The sequence below is a fragment of the Sturnus vulgaris genome, chromosome 30, assembly GCF_052056855.1.
Source record: "Sturnus vulgaris isolate bStuVul1 chromosome 30, bStuVul1.hap1, whole genome shotgun sequence".
Lineage (NCBI taxonomy): Eukaryota > Metazoa > Chordata > Aves > Passeriformes > Sturnidae > Sturnus > Sturnus vulgaris.
In genome coordinates, this window is record NC_142272.1 from 688,201 (window position 1) to 706,572 (window position 18,372).

Sequence of the window (18,372 nt, forward strand, 5' to 3'; positions counted from 1 at the left end):
TTATAAAATATTCGATGATTGCTATTTATTTCTTTAATATTAGATTATTCCTATTTTTTATATAATATTAGATTACTGCTATTTATTTCTTTAATATTAGATTATTCCTATTTATTAAATATTAGATTATTGCTATTTATTTATTTAATATTAGATGATTTCTATTTATTTAATATTAGATTATTCCTATTTTTTTATTTAATATTAGATGATTTCTATTTATTTAATGTTAGATTATTGCTATTTATTTATTCAATATTAGATTATTCCTATTTTTTTATTTAATATTAGATGATTCCTATTTATTTATTTAATATTAGATTATTCCTATTTATTTATTTAATATTAGATGATTGCTATTTATTTATTCAATATTAGATGATTCCTATTGATTTATTAAATATTAGATTATATATATAATATTAAACCTCCCAAACTGCTGACTTTCCCCCCTTTTATTTCAATTAAACCTTTCTAATTCCCATTTTTAAAGGAAATTTTAATTTTTTTTCCCTGGTGTCAGCTACAAACGGTTGCATTTCAGCAGCAAATCTTATTTCTTTAGTATCAGATGATTGCTCTTGAATGATTAATTACTCGATAGTTTATATTTCTTTATTCCCTGGTGCCAGGTACACCTTCACTGGCATTTACACCTTTGAGTCTCTGGTGAAAATCATCGCCAGGGGCTTCTGCATCGACGGCTTCACCTTCCTGAGGGACCCCTGGAACTGGCTGGACTTCAGTGTCATCATGATGGCGTGAGTGCCCTGGGGACAGCCTGGGGACAGCCTGGGGACAGCCTGGGGACAGCCTGGGGACAGCCTGGGGACAGCCTGGGGACAGCCTGGGACAGCCTGGGGGCAGGCTGGGGACAGCCTGGGGACAGCCTGGGGACAGCCTGGGGACAGCCTGGGACAGCCTGGGGGCAGGCTGGGGACAGCCTGGGGACAGCCTGGGGACAGCCTGGGGACAGCCTGGGGACAGCCTGGGGACAGCCTGGGACAGCCTGGGGCAGGCTGGGGACAGCAATGGGGACAGCCTGGGACAGCCTGGGGACAGCCTGGGGACAGCCTGGGGACAGCCTGGGGACAGGTTTGGGCCAGATTTGGGCCAGGTTTATCCCAGATTTGGGCCAGGTTTATCCCAGATTTGGGCCAGATTTGTGCCAGGTTTGTGCCAGGTTTGTGCCAGGTTTGTGCCAGGTTTGTGCCAGGTTTATCCCAGATTTGGGCCAGGTTTATCCCAGATTTGGGCCAGATTTGGGCCAGGTTTATCCCAGATTTGGGCCAGATTTGGGCCAGGTTTATCCCAGATTTGGGCCAGGTTTATCCCAGATTTGGGCCAGGTTTATCCCAGATTTGTGCCAGGTTTGTGCCAGGTTTGTGCCAGGTTTGTGCCAGGTTTATCCCAGGTTTGGGCCAGGTTTATCCCAGATTTGGGCTAGATTTGGGCCAGGTTTATGCCAGGTTTATCCCAGATTTGGGCCAGATTTGGGCCAGGTTTATCCCAGATTTGGGCCAGGTTTGGGCCAGGTTTATCCCAGATTTGTGCCAGATTTAGTCCAAATTTATTCCAGGTTTATTCCAGATTTATTCCAGGTTTAGTCCAGGTTTAGTCCAGGTTTATTCCAGGTTTATTCCAGATTTGTGCCAGGTTTAGTCCAGATTTGTGCCAGATTTATTCCAGGTTTGTCCCAGATTTATCCCAGGTTTATCCCAGATTTATTCCAGATTTATGCCAGGTTTATTCCAGATTTATTCCAGATTTAGTCCAAATTTATTCCAGGTTTATTCCAGATTTATTCCAGGTTTAGTCCAGATTTATTCCAGATTTATTCCAGATTTATTCCAGGTTTATTCCAGGTTTATTCCAGATTTATTCCAGGTTTAGTCCAGGTTTATTCCAGATTTAGTCCAGATTTATCCCAGATTTATGCCAGGTTTATTCCAGATTTTTTCCAGATTTAGCCCAGATTTAGTCCAGGTTTATTCCAGATTTGTTCCAGGCTTTGCTGGGCGTGGGAGGATTTTAGGTGAAGAGTTAAGTTGGTTAAAAAACCAAAAAAAACAAAAAACCCCAGAAAAACCAAAAAAACAAACAAAAAAAACCAACAAAAAAACCCCCCAAAAACAAAAACAAAAAACCCAAACAAAATCAAACCCATTATTCTTATAATTATTATATTAATAATTATTATAATAGTTATTTAATATAAGAATATTTATAATTATATCATATTTAATATTTAATATCAAATTATGGCTAATATTTAACATAATAATATGATAATATTTATAATTATATAATGTTTAATATTTAATAGATAATATTTAATATTTAATAATATTTATAATTATTCTATTAATTAGTTATTAATATAATAATGTCAGGAAGGAGACTCTTGATTTTCCTTCCTCATTTTTTTTTTTCTCCTGCTGGATTGGGCTGAGGATCATGGGCATCACATCAGGAGCTCCACCCTAAATTCCTTTTTTTTTTAAATTTATTTATTTATTTTTTTTTCCCATAATTGCCCTGAGCTGATCCTGGCTCATGGAAATCTGATTTTTTTGTCTCTGGTACTCAGAGCTGCTGGTGGAAGAAATTTTTTTTTTTTTTTTTACCCTTTTACATTTATTTTTTTTTTTTTTTATGTGGCACGGTCGGGTTCCCATATCCACCAATGTCTGATGGAAAAGGGAGCACAGATGAGATTTAAAAAAAAAAAATAAAAAAATCAGAAAATACCTTGAATTAAAATAAATTAAATTGAATTAAAATAAATTAAATTGAATTAAATTGAAGGCTCAGGAGCTGCATTTCCAAAGGTTCAGAGCACTTGAGGGAAATAAAAACCTTTAAATCCTATTTTGCTGCATTCTGCACCCCAGTTTGTTGAGTTTCCTGAGTTTTTGCTCTTTTTCTGCATTTCAGTTGTTTATTTAAAATATATGCAGAGAATTGAACATTGTCCATGAAAAGCCAATAACCAGCAGCTCCCCAATGCTGAGATTTAATTCAGAATATTTGAGGATCTGCTGTGCCCAGTGTGAAAACCCAAACCCCACCTGGGAATTGGGAATTTCTTAATTTCTTCAGAAATTACCAAATTTCATCCCACCAGCTTTAAAGGGTCCAGGTCTGCAAAAAAATAAAAATTAAAAAAAAATCCTAAATTCCTCCCTGGTGTCCCTAAGCCTGTTGGCTCTGGTACAATAATTTAAATTTTTTTTTTTTTTTTTGGTGTTAATGGCATTATTTAATCTGCACTAAGAGATTTTGGAAGCCCTTGAGGACTTTCTGCACCAGGAAAAAAAAAAATCTTGAATATTGAAATATTTCTTTGTTTTTTTCATACCAAAAAGTTTCTCCCCACTCAGGGGGAATATTCTCCAAGCTGGGGTAAAAATAAAACCCCGTTATTTTGAACCTCTTCTCCTCTGTGTATTTTGGATTTTTTTTTTCCTCTTGGGAAAAAAAAAAATTAAAAAAAAAATAAAAAAAAAAAGGAGAATCAAAACCTCCCTGTGCCTCCCAAACAGCCATAAAGGATTAAAAATGGAGGGTGCTAATTAAAATGAAGGATGCTAATTAAATGGAAGGATGTTAATCAAAGCAGAAGGTGATTATGTTTTTAAGAAAACCACGAAGTGAACAAACCTGAAATTCCTGATTTGAGGTGAAAGTCCAGTCATGGAATCCTGGGTTGGTTTGGGTTGGAACTCAAAACTCATCCAGTTCCCCCCCCTTTAAAATTTTATTTCCACCTTTTATTATTCCAGGTAATTTGGTGATGTCACCAAATCTCCTCAAAATATTTGGCTTTAATTTTTTTTTTCTTTTTTTTTTTTTTTTGGTTTTTTTTTGGTTTTTTTTTTTTTGACAATTTCCCCCTTTCTGTAGAGGTGAGGAATTCTCTGTGTGAAATTTGGGGCGCCACGATATCCAAAAAAAAAAAAAAAAAAAAAAGTCAGAAACTGCAGGAGAAGGGTCCAAAAAAATAAATAAATAAAAAAAAAAGTCAGAAACTGCAGGAGAAGGGTCCAAAAAAAAAATAAAAAAAAATAAAAAATAAAAAAAAAAACCCCCAAGGGGATGGGGGAAGGTGTGGAGGAGGGGCTGAGGGCTCCGGGGCTGCTCAGCCAGGGTGGGACATCAGGGAAAGGTTCTACCCCAGAGGATTTGGGCACTGCCCCAGGGATGCCCAGAGGATTTGGGCACTGCCCAGGGAATGCCCAGAGGATTCAGGCACTGCCCCAGGGAATGCCCAGAGGATTTGGGCACTGCCCCAGGGAATGCCCAGAGCATTTGGGCACTGCCCAGGGATGCCCAGAGGATTTGGGCACTGCCCCAGGGAATGCCCAGAGGATTCAGGCACTGCCCAGGGATGCCCAGAGGATTTGGGCACTGCCCAGAGGATTTGGGCACTGCCCAGAGATGCCCAGAGGATTTGGGCACTGCCCAGGGAATGCCCAGAGGATTCAGGCACTGCCCCAGGGAATGCCCAGAGGATTCAGGCACTGCCCCAGGGATGCCCAGAGGATTTGGGCACTGCCCAGAGGATTTGGGCACTGCCCCAGGGATGCCCAGAGGATTTGGGCACTGCCCAGGGAATGCCCAGAGGATTTGGGCACAGCCCAGGGAATTTGAGCTGCAGGAGAATTTGGACAGAGCTGCCAGGGGTGCCCAGAGTTGGATTTTTGGGACTGGATGATCCTGGTGGGTCCCTTCCAGCTCAGGACACGATTCCAGGTGAGGATGAGAATCCAACCCCGTACCTGGGCAAGCTGAGCAGCTCAGAGACTCAGACCTCATTTCACCTCTGCAACTTTTTTTTTTTTTTTTTTTTAATTTATTTTTATTTTATTTTATTTTATTTTTTTCTTTCAATGCCAATTCTGAAGCGTTTTGAAAATCACAAAGCTGTTTCCTACAAACACACGATTTCTACCCAGGGAAAGGGTGACCCCCAACGGTGCCATTAACTCTGGTTTAATTCTGCAGGTATATAACAGAGTTTGTAAACCTAGGCAATGTTTCAGCTCTGCGCACTTTCAGGGTTCTGAGAGCTTTGAAAACTATTTCTGTAATTCCAGGTAAGGCCCCGGTTGGTGTTTAGCTGTCGGGTACAGGCCCCTGTGAGTGATGTTTTTGCTTTGTCCCTAGTTGTTGTTTTATTTTGGTGTGTGTATTGTCATGGTGTTTTTTTGTTTTTTTTTTTCTTTTTTTTTTGTGTGTGACCTCCCTCATTGCAGATATGTCACAGAGTTTGTGGACCTTGGGAATGTCTCAGCATTGAGAACTTTCAGAGTTCTCCGAGCTTTGAAAACTATCTCTGTAATTCCAGGTGAGAATCGTTCAGCATTAAAGGCTGGCCTCGTGTGTGTTTTTGTTTCCCCTCCCTTCCTGCACTGCTCATTCCTCAGAAATTACACTGGGATTTATTTATTTTTATTTATTTTTTTTTTGGATGGGATTTGCAGTCTGTTAAAACAAAGCAGTTTGAAATCAAGGCTCCTGGGCCATCAAATTATGGCATGAACAAGCAACTGCTCCCTGCTTTTCTGTCCCTGATCTCTGAAACTAAAGCCAGGCTTAAAAGTTGAATTCCAGGATCAGGCTCCTCCCAGGCTGAGCAGCTTCTGGCTCAGGGACTTGCCCTGTTACGTTGGAGTTGTTTTAGGAATAATTTTGTAAAGCAGAAGAGCAAAACCCGACCAAGATTAAAACCTTTTCTGCCCATTTCCTGTGCCAGAACTGGATTTGTCAGGACCCCCCTTCCCAAAGGTGCTTCTGGGCTTTTATTTCTCAATTATGAGACACCACGGACTGAGAAACACAAAATTCTGGTTTGGGGTTGGGAGAGACCTTAAATCTCATCTTGTTCCACCTCCCTCCATGGGCAGGAGCAGCTGTTTAGTCACAGCTTGATCAGAGTTGAAGTGATTAAAGTTTTTAAGCCCGGTTTAATCACAGCTCTGTCCAGCCTGGCCTTTGGGACATTTCCAGATCCTGAATTCCTGTGCAGAAAATCTTTTTTTTTTTTTTTTTTCTCAAAAGTGTCCCTTAATTCTGAGGTCAGGCTTAAGCCTTCAGGCACTCAGGCATGCTCAGCTTTGTGATTTCCAGCTGCTCTGCCCTTTTCACAAAAATCCTCCCCGAGTTTTGGGTCTCGGTTTCTTTGTGCTTTGTTCCCCTCCTGCATTCCCTGGTTCTGGAGTTTCTGTTTCCTCAGCCCGGGGATTTGCAGGGTCCATCCCAGACTGCCAACCCCATCAGCTGGACCTGCCTTGTTGTGCATGATGATGATGATGATGATGATGATGGTGATGATGATGATGATGATGATGATGATGATGCTCCTACATGGCACCTGCTTTCCTTGCACCCAGCCAGAAAATGCTGGTTCCTACTGAGCCTTCCTTGATGTTTGGTGATATTTAAGAGCAAAAAAAAAAATTAAAAAAAAAAAAAAAATAAAAACAAGCCTTTTATTAAATAATGCTGTGAGCAGTGGGGCTGAAGGGCAGGTGTCATTCTCTCAGCCTGCTCCAGAGAGGAACTGCCTTGCTCAGAGGAGAATTAATGTTAAAACCAGTTTTGCCTGTGTCCTGCTTTTTCAGTTTAGAGCCCAGTGGAGGTGATGCAGCTTTCAGGAGCTGTGTGACAGCATGCCTTGTGTTGTGCAGGGAGCAGAAGAGCTCAGTTTTGGATCTTTCTCTCCATAAAATTGAAAACTTGCAGAGTTTTATTTCAAATAGCAGGAGGGGGGGTGAGGCTGAGCCCTGCTAAGTTCAGCACATTTTTTTAATGTCATTTTTTATTGGAAGGACAATTTGCTGCACGTTTTGATTGAATAAAAAGGGTGATTTGTCACACACAGCCAAGGGGATCCTGTTTGGGCACTGAACAAACCTGGAATGGCAAAATTTGGGGGGGTTTTGTGTCTGTTTTTAAGGGGAGGATTGTCCAGGTGTGTTTTTGCAGCACAAATTTTGGTCCCTTCCATTTTGTGGCAGCAGGAGGAACGTAAAGCATTTCAATAATTGGCCTTTTGGGTTATTTAATATGAAAGCATAAAGTGGTTTTATGGGTTTTGCCACTATAATTTTGCAAGGAAAAGGCGATTTTTTTTTTTTTTTTTAGAATATACTGAATATTAAAATCTAAAGGGATTCCCCTTCTGCTTCAGCACGTGGAATGGGAATTTTAACTCAGTGCTGGGAATCTCATTTCAGTGTTTTCAGTGCAGTCTACACCTTCTGTCAGTAACTGGAATTTAGGTGTGTTTGAGAAATGGGAAATACGACCAGAATTTGCCATGCCATGGACAAAAATTCTGTGATCTCTATGGATCTGTGTGACAGGAGCAAACTGTGAGCCAAAGCACCAAAATTTGGGGATGAGCAGATTATTGCTCCATGCTTTCCTGTCCCTTTGTGTGCACATTTCATACTGATCTCTGAAACTAAAGCCAGGCTTAAAACTTTGATTCCAGATGAAAAGGATCATATCCCTTTGGTCTTTTTTTGGTTTTTTTGTTTTTTTTTTTTTTTTTGCTGATGGTCTCAAGGAATTTTCTATATTTGCACTTGAGTTGTTACATTTGAATTTCCTGGTGCCACATGGGGACACAGCTGGCTCACATCTGGATTCCAGAATCCAGGGTCTGGACCTGCAGAGTGATTTATTTTATTTTTTTTTTTTCTCCTTCCTCCCTTCACTGTTCATTTATAAACCATAGAATCATCCCACTTAACGCCAGAAATGCTGATTAAAGGAGCCTAATTAATTGGGTGTTGTTTCTGCATCCAAAACTCCAGCCAGTTTAGACCTGTCACCTCAAAATTCATGCTGAGTTCTCCCCACTCACGAGTTCTGCCTCTCACAGACCACACTGGTGTGGGAACCCAGCAGGATTCCTTTTTTTGGAATATCTTAATCCTGGTCCTGAGCTTGTTAATGATCCCAGTGGCCTCAGGGAATCCCAGAGCTGTGACCAAACCCACGCTGAAAGGGAAGATTCTGCTCGTGCAGGGGGAGAGCAGAGCAGGAGAAAACCGAGATTTGCAGAGTTTGAGGTGCTGGAGCTCTGTGAGTTGTTTTGCCCTGTGCCAGTGAGCTCAGCTCAGACACATCTGGACGTGCCCAGAGGGTTTTGTGGCAGCAAATCCCAATTTAATCCTCATTTGGCAAACCACGAGTGGGGGAAATGATTCCCCACGTTCCACAGTCCTGCTCAGGCATCCTCAGGGACCAGCACTGGGATTTTTTTTTTATTATTTTTTATTTTTTTTTTGGTTTGTTCTGCCCATTCCTTCCCCCCATCCACCCCAGTGTTGTACTGGCTGGAAAACCTGACCACACACGTTTGTTGCCAGGACCCTGCACCATTTATAACCACAACTTTCCCCACCATCCTGAGGTACTGTATTAATTTGGATTTTCAGTGAGGTTTGTTGGTTTTTTTTTTGCCTACAGGAGTGATTTCTAGTCTTGTTTCCTTCTCCACAGGCTTGAAGACCATCGTGGGTGCCCTCATCCAGTCTGTGAAGAAGCTGTCAGACGTGATGATCCTGACAGTTTTCTGCCTCAGTGTCTTTGCCCTCATTGGGCTCCAGCTGTTCATGGGCAATTTGAGGAACAAATGTGTGATTTGGCCAATTAATGTCAACGAGACTTTCCTGGACAATGGCTCCAGGGGCTTTGACTGGGAGGAATACACCAACAATATGTGTAGGTATTTCTGCACTGAGCCTCCCTAAAAAACTCCTGGCCTGGCTCTGTGCAGCTGCCCTGGAGTTCCAGCGTGGCTCATGCTCTGCTGTGTCTGGTTTTCACTGTAAAAAACCCTATATTTAGAATTTTTTCAGTTTTTTTTTTTTAATCTGACCTTATTGAAATGTTCCTAGTTGAGTTCATCCTTTAGAAGAGTTTGAATGAGCTCTTTTAGCTAAATAATTTGTCCAAAATTTATTTGAACTGATAAATTTCTCAGCAGTGCTTTTTGGGAGGGGCTTTTAAGTGAGGGTTTTAATAATGTTATAGTCTGTTTAATCCTCTAAATCCATATGTGTGTGAATGAAATCTCTTTTTCATCTTCAGCAAATTTTTACATCATTCCTGGTGCCCCTGACCCTTTGCTGTGTGGTAACAGCTCAGATGCAGGGTGAGTTTTTACCAATCACTTGTCACTGATGTTACCTAAAGCTGGCAAAACCTTTGGAATATTCCCTGTCCCTTCCTCTGTTGGTTCTGCTGTTAATTCACCAAATTCCAGATTTTTAAAATCAAATTTTGAATCCATTGCTGTTGCAATGTAAGGAACATTTTCCCTGTCAGGAAGCAGCTCTGGAATGTTCCCTGTCCCTTCCTCTGTTGGTTCTGCTGTTAATTCACCAAATTCCAGATTTTTAAAATCGAATTTTGAATCCACTGAACATTTTCCCTGCCATCTCTGGCTACCAATTCCTGGTGGCATCACTTCCCTCCAGTCTTGGGGATCATCCCAGAAGGGAGGATGGAGGCTCAGAAATGGGAATTTGTTTTTCCACCCCAGCCTTCAGCTCTGGAGACTATTCTGGCCCAAGCTGCTGCTTTGGGCTTGGGCTCAGGGTTAAGCTGTGCCTTGCAGCTCTTCCCTGAATCCCCAATGTGGGGAGAGCTGCAGGGTGCTGGCAGTGAGCTTGACCTGGCTCTTTTCCCTCCCCAGCCAATGTCCAGAGGGATACACGTGCATGAAGGCAGGAAGGAACCCCAACTATGGCTACACGAGCTTTGACACCTTCAGCTGGGCTTTCCTGGCTTTATTTCGCCTTATGACTCAGGACTTCTGGGAAAACTTGTATCAATTAGTGAGTAAACACTTGGCTTTGTTGTTTGTGGCACAATCTGGGGATCAAACAGGAAAATGGGAGGAGCTTTGGTTTATTCTTTCTTTAAAAGAGTGCAAGTAAAGCTGTTGGGGTTTGGGGTTTGTCCTGGATAAAATGCCCCATAAGGAGCAGCCTTTCCTTTCTTTTCAGGCAGATTTCAGCCACCAGGTACTGGGATGCAAAAAAAAAATGCCTGGAGTCCAGGCTGTCAGCTTTTATTGTCATTTCAGCAAAGTGCCTTGGCACAGCGAGATTTTTTTTTTTTTTTTTTTTTTTTTTTTTTTTTTTTTTTTTTTTTTTTGGGGGGGTGAGGAAGGGGACGTTACCTGGCAGCAGGTGTTGGGTTTGAATTCCAGAAGGGCTGGTGGCTGCAGCTGAGCTGTGAATTCATTCAGCAGGAGCCTTAGCACTGGCTGTGGGTGTTCAGCTCTGCTCACAGAGGCTGCTCAGCTCTTGGGAGGGCAGAATTTTCTCATGACCTCAGGGGTGCTTTGGGGACCTCGCTGAAGCAGCTTTTTCTTGGTTTGGTTTTAGGGGAGTCCGAGCATTGGGTTTCACCCTGTGCCTCTGAATTCTTTTCAGTTTGCATCCCTTAAAGGGAGGAAGGGGGATGTCACCTTTTGTGTTCATGGCTGAGCAGCGTGCAGTGGCTCAGCAGGGAAAATGCTGAGCTGGGGAATATTCAGCACTGCTGGATTTTCTTAGAAACATTCAGGTCAAGAAACTCGGGGTCACCTCGTGCATTTCTGAAGTTGCTTCCCTTTCCCTTTTCTAATCCCTCTGTCGTTGTTCTCCACTCCCAGACTTTACGAGCAGCAGGAAAAACTTACATGATCTTCTTTGTGCTGGTGATCTTTGTGGGCTCCTTCTACCTGGTGAACCTGATCCTGGCTGTGGTGGCCATGGCCTACGAGGAGCAGAACCAGGCAACCCTGGAGGAGGCAGAGCAGAAAGAGGCAGAATTCAAAGCCATGTTGGAACAATTGAAAAAGCAACAGGAAGAAGCACAGGTGAGAAAAAAAAAAAAAAAAAAAAAAAAAAGAAAAAGAAATTCCTCGCTCGCTGTGAGGGCGGTGACCCAGGTTGCCAGAAAAGCTGATTTTACCACCTGCACAGGTAGGTTATAAAAATTCGAACAAATTCTGGCTGCAAATTTCTTCCAAGGAGAGAATAAACTTCTGAGTCCTGCCTTGAAATCTTCTACTGAGGTGCATTAAGGGTGCATGAAAAGGGAAGGTGCATGAAAGGGAAGATTCTGCTCCTGCAAGGGAAGGGAAGTGCTGAGACAATTTAGTTGAGCAGGAGAAAGCCAAGATGTGGAGAATTAAAAGTGTTTGACCCTTTAAGGGTCAAAACCAAGGAAATGGAACTTACTCTGCAAGTAAGAAAGAGTAAACTCCTCCTTTAAGGAAACGAAAAATGAAAACGGAGCGTTAATCGTGGAAAAATGTGATTTATTTTTCCTTGCCCTGCCTGCACCCTCAGGCTGCTGCCATGGTCACCTCGGCAGGGACGGTGTCTGAAGATGCTGTGGAGGATGATGGTGGGGGGAGGATGTCCAGGAGCTCCTCAGAGATTTCCAAACTCAGCTCCAAGAGCGCCAAGGAGCGTCGGAACAGGAGGAAAAAGAGGAAGGACAAGGAGCTGTCGGAGGGGGATGAGAAGTGTGACAATGAGAAGGTGTTCAAGTCAGAATCTGAGGATGGCATGAGGAGGAAAGCATTCAGGCTGCCAGATAACAGGCTGGGGAGGAAATTCTCCATCATGAACCAGGTAGTTTTCTGTTCCTTCACTCGTGTTTGTGGCTGCTTGAGGTCAGGAGAATTTTCTGCTCTCGGTTCCTGTTGGTACCTCAAGGGTTCTGCCCACTCTCCTCAACTGTGTTGGGGCAGGAGAACATTTAGGGTTTGACTCTCACACACATTTCCCCTGGCAGGAATTGTTCCTGAGGAATCCAGCCAGGATTCTCCAGCTGGGAAGGAATTGGTTTTTTCCAACTCCCCTGTGAAGAGAACTTGCAAACACCCAACAGGAAATTTGAGAGTTACTCACCAAGCAGCAGAGATTCTGAAAAGTAGAAAAGCTAAAACCCGAGGCATCAGGGTGGAACCATCCACCCCAATGGCAGGGAGTGGAACTGGACAAGCTCCAAGGTCCAAACCAAACCATTTGTGATTCTAGGAAAGCACCAAAATCCCTCCTAAACCAAACTAAACCAAACCATTTGTGATTCTAGTAAAGCACCAAAATCCCTCCTAAACCAAACTAAACCAAACCATTTGTGATTCTAGGAAGCCACCAAGGTCCAAACCAAACCATTTGTGATTCTAGGAAAGCACCAAAGTCCAAACCAACCCAACCCAAAGAATTTGTGGTTCTAGGAAAGCACCAAGGTCCAAACCAAAGAATTTGTGATTTGAGGAAAGCACCAAGGTCCCTCCCAACCTAAATGAAACCGTTTGTGATTCTAGGAAAGAGCTAAGGTCCAACCCAACCCAAACCAAACCAAAAAATTTGAGATTCTAGGAAAGCACCAAGGTCCAACCCAAAGAATTTGTGATTGGAGGAAAGCACCAAAATCCAACCCAACCCAAAGAATTTGTGATTCAAGGAAAGCACCAAAATCCAACCCAACCCAAAGAATTTGTGATTTGAGGAAAGCACCAAGGTCCCCCCAACCCAAAGAATTTATGATTCTAGGAAAGCAGCCCCATCGCTGTTTGTGTCCCGTCCTCACTGCTCCGTGCCCTTGTCCCCAGTCTCTCCTCAGCATCCCGGGCTCCCCGTTCCTGTCCCGCCACAACAGCAAGAGCAGCATCTTCAGCTACAAGGGCCGCTTCCGCGAGCCCGTGTCCGAGAACGAGTTCGCCGACGACGAGCACAGCACGGTGGAGGAGAGCGAGGGCCGCAGGGACTCGCTCTTCATCCCCATCCGGGGCCGCGACCGGCGCAGCAGCTACAGCGGCTACAGCGGCTACAGCCAGGGCAGCCGCTCGTCGCGCATCTTCCCCGCGCTGCGCCGCAGCCTCAAGAGAAACAGCACCGTGGATTGCAACGGCGTCGTGTCCCTCATCGGGGGACCCCCGTCCAGCATGCCCGGGGGCCGCATCCTGCCCGAGGTGCGTGTGCCGTGGTAGGGAAAAACTGCTGCTGCTGCTGCTCATCTTCCTCATCCTTATCTTCCTCTTCCTCATCCTTATCCTCCTGCTGCTGCTCTGCCTCATCCTTATCCTCCTCTTCCTCATCCTTATCCTGCTGCTGCTCATCTTCCTCATCCTTATCCTGCTCTTCCTCATCCTTATCCTGCTCCTCCTCTGCCTCATCCTTATCCTGCTCCTCCTCTTCCTCATCCTTATCCTCCTCTTCCTCATCCTTATCCTCCTGCTGCTGCTCTGCCTCATCCTTATCCTCCTCTTCCTCATCCTTATCCTCCTCCTCTTCCTCATCCTCATCCTCCTGCTCCTGCTGCTGCTCTGCCTCATCCTTATCCTGCTCCTCCTCATCCTTATCCTCCTGCTCCTGCTGCTGCTCTGCCTCATCCTTATCCTCCTCCTCTTCCTCATCCTTATCCTGCTCATCCTTATCCTTATCCTCCTCTTCCTCATCCTTATCCTCCTGCTGCTGCTGCTCCTCCTCATCCTTATCCTCATCCTTATCCTCCTGCTGCTGCTGCTCTGCCTCATCCTTATCCTCCTCATCCTTATCCTGCTCTTCCTTATTCTTATCCTCCTGCTCCTCCTCTTCCTCATCCTTATCCTCCTCTTCCTCATCCTTATCCTCCTGCTCCTCTTCCTCATCCTTATCCTCCTCCTGCTGCTGCCCCTCATCTTCCTCCTGCTCCTACTCTTCTTCATCCTTATCCTCCTGCTCCTCCTCCTCCTCCTGCTGCCCCTGCTCCTGTTCCTCTTCCTCCTCCTCCTCCTCCTCCTGCTCCTCCTCTTCTTCTTCCTGCTGCTCCTCCTCCTGCTTCTCTCTCTGGTTTTTGGTTTTTATTGCAGTTAAATCTTGTGTTTACTGCGCTGTAAAGAGAGAGAAGGGACACTAACAAAGCTTTTTAGGGAAAAGTTTAACTTTATTGTATGGACAGCCTGGATTTAAAGTGTCTTACCTGCAGCTGTGTGAACACACATTTAGAGAGCTGGGGAATTCCAGCTTGGAAATTCTGGATTTCTCCTGACTCTCAGCTCCATTCCCAGGCTGACAAGCTGACTGCAGCTTCAGTTAGGGAGGAAATCTCCCAGGGTGAGAACATGGTGACAAACAGAGTGGAATTCATCATAAATAATAAAGATTAACTCCTGGTGTCTTCGCCATGGGATCCATCCAAGGATGTTTTTCCCAATTGTCCAATGAGCTCCTTGGAGTTTTGGTTTGACCACTTAAAAACGGTAGGAAAAGGACAGAGGGGCACACAGAACACTGAAAACACAAAATATGGAAATGCAGACCAAATGCTGCATTTCTGGGCTCAGAGAAGACTCAAGTGTGTTATTAATGATCCTGTGAATTTTTCAGGGCACCACAGAAATTGAAATCAGGAAGAAGCCTGGTGGGTCTCTGCTGGTCTCCATGGATCAGGTGAATGCATCCTACGGGAGGAAGGACAGGACCAACAGTGTCATGACTGGGCTCACCAACACCCTTGTTGAGGGTAGGTTTGAGGGTGTTTGGGCACTGCAGGGTGGGTCCAGAGGGGCTCCAGGAGAGCTGGAGATGTTTGGACAAAGGGCTGGAAGGGCACGATGCAGGGGATGGATTCCTGCTGCCAGAGGGCAGAGCTGGAGGGGATTTTGGGGAGGAATTTTTCTCTTTGAGGGTGGGGTTGCCCAGAAAAACTGATCCATTGCTGGGAGTGTCCAGGCTCAGGTTGGGCAAGCCTGGTCTAGTGGAATTCAGCTCCCCCTGCTTCAGAGCAGTGCATATTCATGCATGGTTTAGCCTCAATCTGCTTCTTTTTGGGTCTTTATTGATAAAGAAATATTTATTCGACTTTATTTTACCTGGGTTTTGGCATCCAAATTGCATAGAGATGGAGGTAAAGGCAACAAAGGGTTGTAAGCTGACAATAAAGAGAATGCAGAGTGGAGACCAGAGGAGTCAGGCAGTGTCAGGTCTGGGTGTTCTGTCTTCTACATTTCTCCCAAGCACTGGAGAGAATCTTCCTTTGCTCCAGTTGGTGGGGGAGGAGGATTGGAGCTGCACTGAGAGCTGCAATGTGACAGCTGTCAGGAAAAAAAAAATAAAAAAATTTTAAAAAAAAAGTTGCTGCTGGAATTGTGGGATGGACAGCACACTGAGATGAGATTTCCCAACGTGCTGAGCAGGAGCCAGCAGGAATTCATGAACAGCAGCCACACGAGCTCAAATCCCTGCTGCCTCCTGCAATAAAATTGTAGGAAAACTCAAATTACACTTTTAGAAACAGAGCAGGGTTTTGCTGCCTCTCCCCTCCTGCACAAACACCCACGGGCTCCAGTGCCAGGGGCCCCTTTTTAAACTTCACCAATTCCAAGGCAACTGAAACACTAAGCAACCAGAGAACCAATGGGAGGGAGAGCACACTGGTCCTGTCCTTTCCTTTCCCATAAAAAAATAAAAGGTGAAGGTGCACAGCAGCACAGCCTGACTGCAACCAGCAGGTCGACAAATGGGGGTAAATCCTTCTTTTGTATTTTTTTTTTTCCCTCCTAATCACTTGGGATAAGCCAGTGTAAAAATAATTAAAAAAAAAAATTAAGTGGACACAGCATTTCTGTGTTTGATGTCTGTAAATGGATGGAGTTAGTGTTAATCAGGTTATTCCTGTTGAAAATCTTCAGCAGTGTTATGTCATCTCTTTCCTCTTTTAGATTTTGTGTCTGTGCTCAGCACAGAATTCATCTCAGTTATTTAAAAACTGGCACCAAAGGCAGTTTGGAATCTGTAACTTTGGTTTTAACTCTTTTACCTTGATCAGCTCCCAGTTTTCAGCCTTTCATCTGGAATAATTTGCACTGAACCATCCTGGTGAAGCACAGGGTTAGAGCTGCAGCTGTGGTGACCTGGGGCAGATGTTGTGTAGGGACAAAAATCCCAAAATCCCAAAATCCAAGAACCCTCGAGGCTGGGAAGGAGCCCCAGGGTCGTTGTGTCCAAGCTGTGATTGACCCCCCTGCTGTCACCCAGCCCAGAGCACTGAGTGTCCCCAAATGTCACCCCTGGACACCTCCAGGGCTGGGGACCCCAAACCTCCCTTCCAAAACCTGGCCACCCTTTCCATGAAGAATTCCTTCCTGCTGGCCAAAACTTTTCCCAGCTCTTCTCTCCTGTCACCTCCTTGGCCATTTTCACAAAGTTCACAGTTTTGTAATTCTTCATCCTCAGAGATGAATCCTGAACTCTTGCTGTCTTTTGTTTTTTGTTTTGTTTTTTTTGTTTGTTTGGTTTGGTTTTTTGTTTTGTTTTTTGTTCTGTTTTCTTCTGTTTTGGTTTTGGTTCTGTTTTGCTTTTTGGTTCTGTTTTGGTTTTTGTTCTGTTTTGGTTTTTGGTTCTGTTTGGTTTTTTTCTGGTTTGGTTTTTGTTCTGTTTTGTTTTGGTTCTGTTTTGGTTTTTGGTTCTGTTTGTTTTTTGTTCTGGTTTGGTTTGGTTCTGTTTTGTTTTTTGTTCTGCTCTGTTTTTTGTTCTGGTTTGTTTTCTGTTCTGGTTTGGTTTGGTTCTGTTTTGGTTTTTGTTCTGCTCTGTGTTTTGTTCTGCTCTGTGTTTTGTTCTGTTTTATTTTCTGTTCTGTTTTATTTTCTGTTCTGTTTTGTTTTCTGTTCTGTTTTATTTTCTGTTCTGTTCTATTTTCTGTTCTGTACCTGCAGAGCTGGAGGAATCCCAGAGGAAATGCCCCCCTTGCTGGTACAAATTTGCCAACACGTTCCTGATCTGGGAGTGCCACCCGTACTGGATGAAGCTGAAGGAGATTGTGAACCTGATTGTCATGGATCCCTTTGTTGACCTGGCCATCACCATCTGCATCGTGCTGAACACTTTGTTCATGGCCATGGAGCATCACCCCATGACCCCCGAGTTCGAGCACGTTCTGTCCGTGGGGAATCTGGTAAGGGAGGAGAGCTCGGGGCTCCCCCACGCCTGCTCCTGCTGCCTCAGCCCTTCCCGTGCCTCACCATCCATTCTGTGTCCAAACTTTGCCTGAACATCAGCACTGAAGCCGAATTTTTATTTATTTTTTTTTTTTTCTTTGTCTGTCTCTCCTCCCCACTGCAGGTTTTCACAGGGATTTTCACGGCGGAAATGTTCCTGAAGCTCATTGCCATGGATCCATATTATTATTTTCAAGAAGGCTGGAACATCTTTGATGGGTTCATTGTCTCCCTCAGTTTGATGGAGCTGAGTCTGGCAGATGTGGAAGGGCTTTCTGTGCTGAGATCCTTCCGCTTGGTATTCCAATATTCCAGTATTCAATATTTCCATATTCCAATATTCAAATATTCCAGTATTCCAATATTCCAATATTCAAATATTCCAATATTCCATATTCCAATATTCCAATATTCCAGTATTCAATATTTCCATATTCCAGTATTCCAATATTCCAGTATTCCAATATTCCAGTATTCCAATATTCCAATATTCCAATATTCAAATATTCCAGTATTCCATATTTCAGTATTTCCAGTATTCCAGTATTTCCAGTATTTCCAGTACTCCAATATTCCATATTTCCATATTTCAATATTCCAGTATTCCAATATTCAATATTCCAATATTCCATATTCCAGTATTCCAGTATTCCAGTATTCCAATATTCCAGTATTCCAATATTCCAATATAATTGGGTTCAGTTACTCTGGGGAATAACTAAGTACAAAACACTCAGGCCCAAATTTCCAGAAAGGTTAAGCATTCTGGAGAATAACTAAGTACAAAATACCCAAATTTCCAAACAGGTTAAGGGTTCTCTCCTCCCTATAACCTCAATAACAGAAGCCTGGATTTACCTTTATGTAAATTACAAGATGGTTGTTATTTAGGAACTTCTGTTTTATTTTCCTCTTTATTGAACATTTATCTGTTGTGTTTTGTAGCTGAGAGTGTTCAAACTGGCCAAGTCGTGGCCCACCCTGAACGTGCTGATAAAAATCATTGGGTTCAGTTACTCTGGGCAATAACTGAATACAAAATACCCAAATTTCCAGAAAGGTTAAGAGTTCTGGAGAATAACTAAGTACAAAATACACACATTTCAAAACAGGTTAAGCATTCTCTCCTCCCTATAACCTCAGTAGCAGAGGGATTTATTTACCTTTATAATAGAAGACAGTTGTTATTTAGGAAGCTCTGCTTTATTTTCCTCTTTATTTAGGAAATTCTGCTTTTTTTTTTCCTCTTTATTTAGGAAGTTCTGCTTTTTTTTTTCCTCTTTATTGAGAAAGTTCTGCTTTTTTTTTCCTCTTTATTTAGGAAGTTCTGCTTTTTTTTTCCTCTTTATTGAGAAAGTTCTGCTTTTTTT

At 43.3% G+C, this 18,372-nt stretch overlaps 1 protein-coding gene across 4 annotated transcripts in view; it reads left to right on the top strand.

Moving 5' to 3' along the window:
• The window catches only part of SCN8A (sodium voltage-gated channel alpha subunit 8), a 72,817-nt gene that overhangs the window by 20,552 nt on the left and 33,893 nt on the right, over nt 1-18,372 (top strand). For 3 of the 4 annotated variants that reach the window (XR_015808794.1, XR_015808795.1, XM_088180736.1), the window contains exons 5-15: nt 633-761; nt 5,008-5,099; nt 8,518-8,739; nt 9,109-9,172; nt 9,716-9,857; nt 10,682-10,888; nt 11,364-11,651; nt 12,638-12,997; nt 14,394-14,529; nt 16,721-16,959; nt 17,127-17,300. Coding sequence is in view for 2 of the 4 variants with exons in the window: in XM_088180736.1 (XP_088036862.1) it covers nt 633-761; nt 5,008-5,099; nt 8,518-8,739; nt 9,109-9,172; nt 9,716-9,857; nt 10,682-10,888; nt 11,364-11,651; nt 12,638-12,997; nt 14,394-14,529; nt 16,721-16,959; nt 17,127-17,300 (2,053 nt within the window). In the remaining 2 variants the exon portion in view is untranslated. Of the gene's footprint in view, nt 1-632; nt 762-5,007; nt 5,100-5,258; nt 5,351-8,517; nt 8,740-9,108; nt 9,173-9,715; nt 9,858-10,681; nt 10,889-11,363; nt 11,652-12,637; nt 12,998-14,393; nt 14,530-16,720; nt 16,960-17,126; nt 17,301-18,372 lie in introns of all 4 variants that reach the window. The other variant, XM_088180738.1, reaches the window with a different exon arrangement.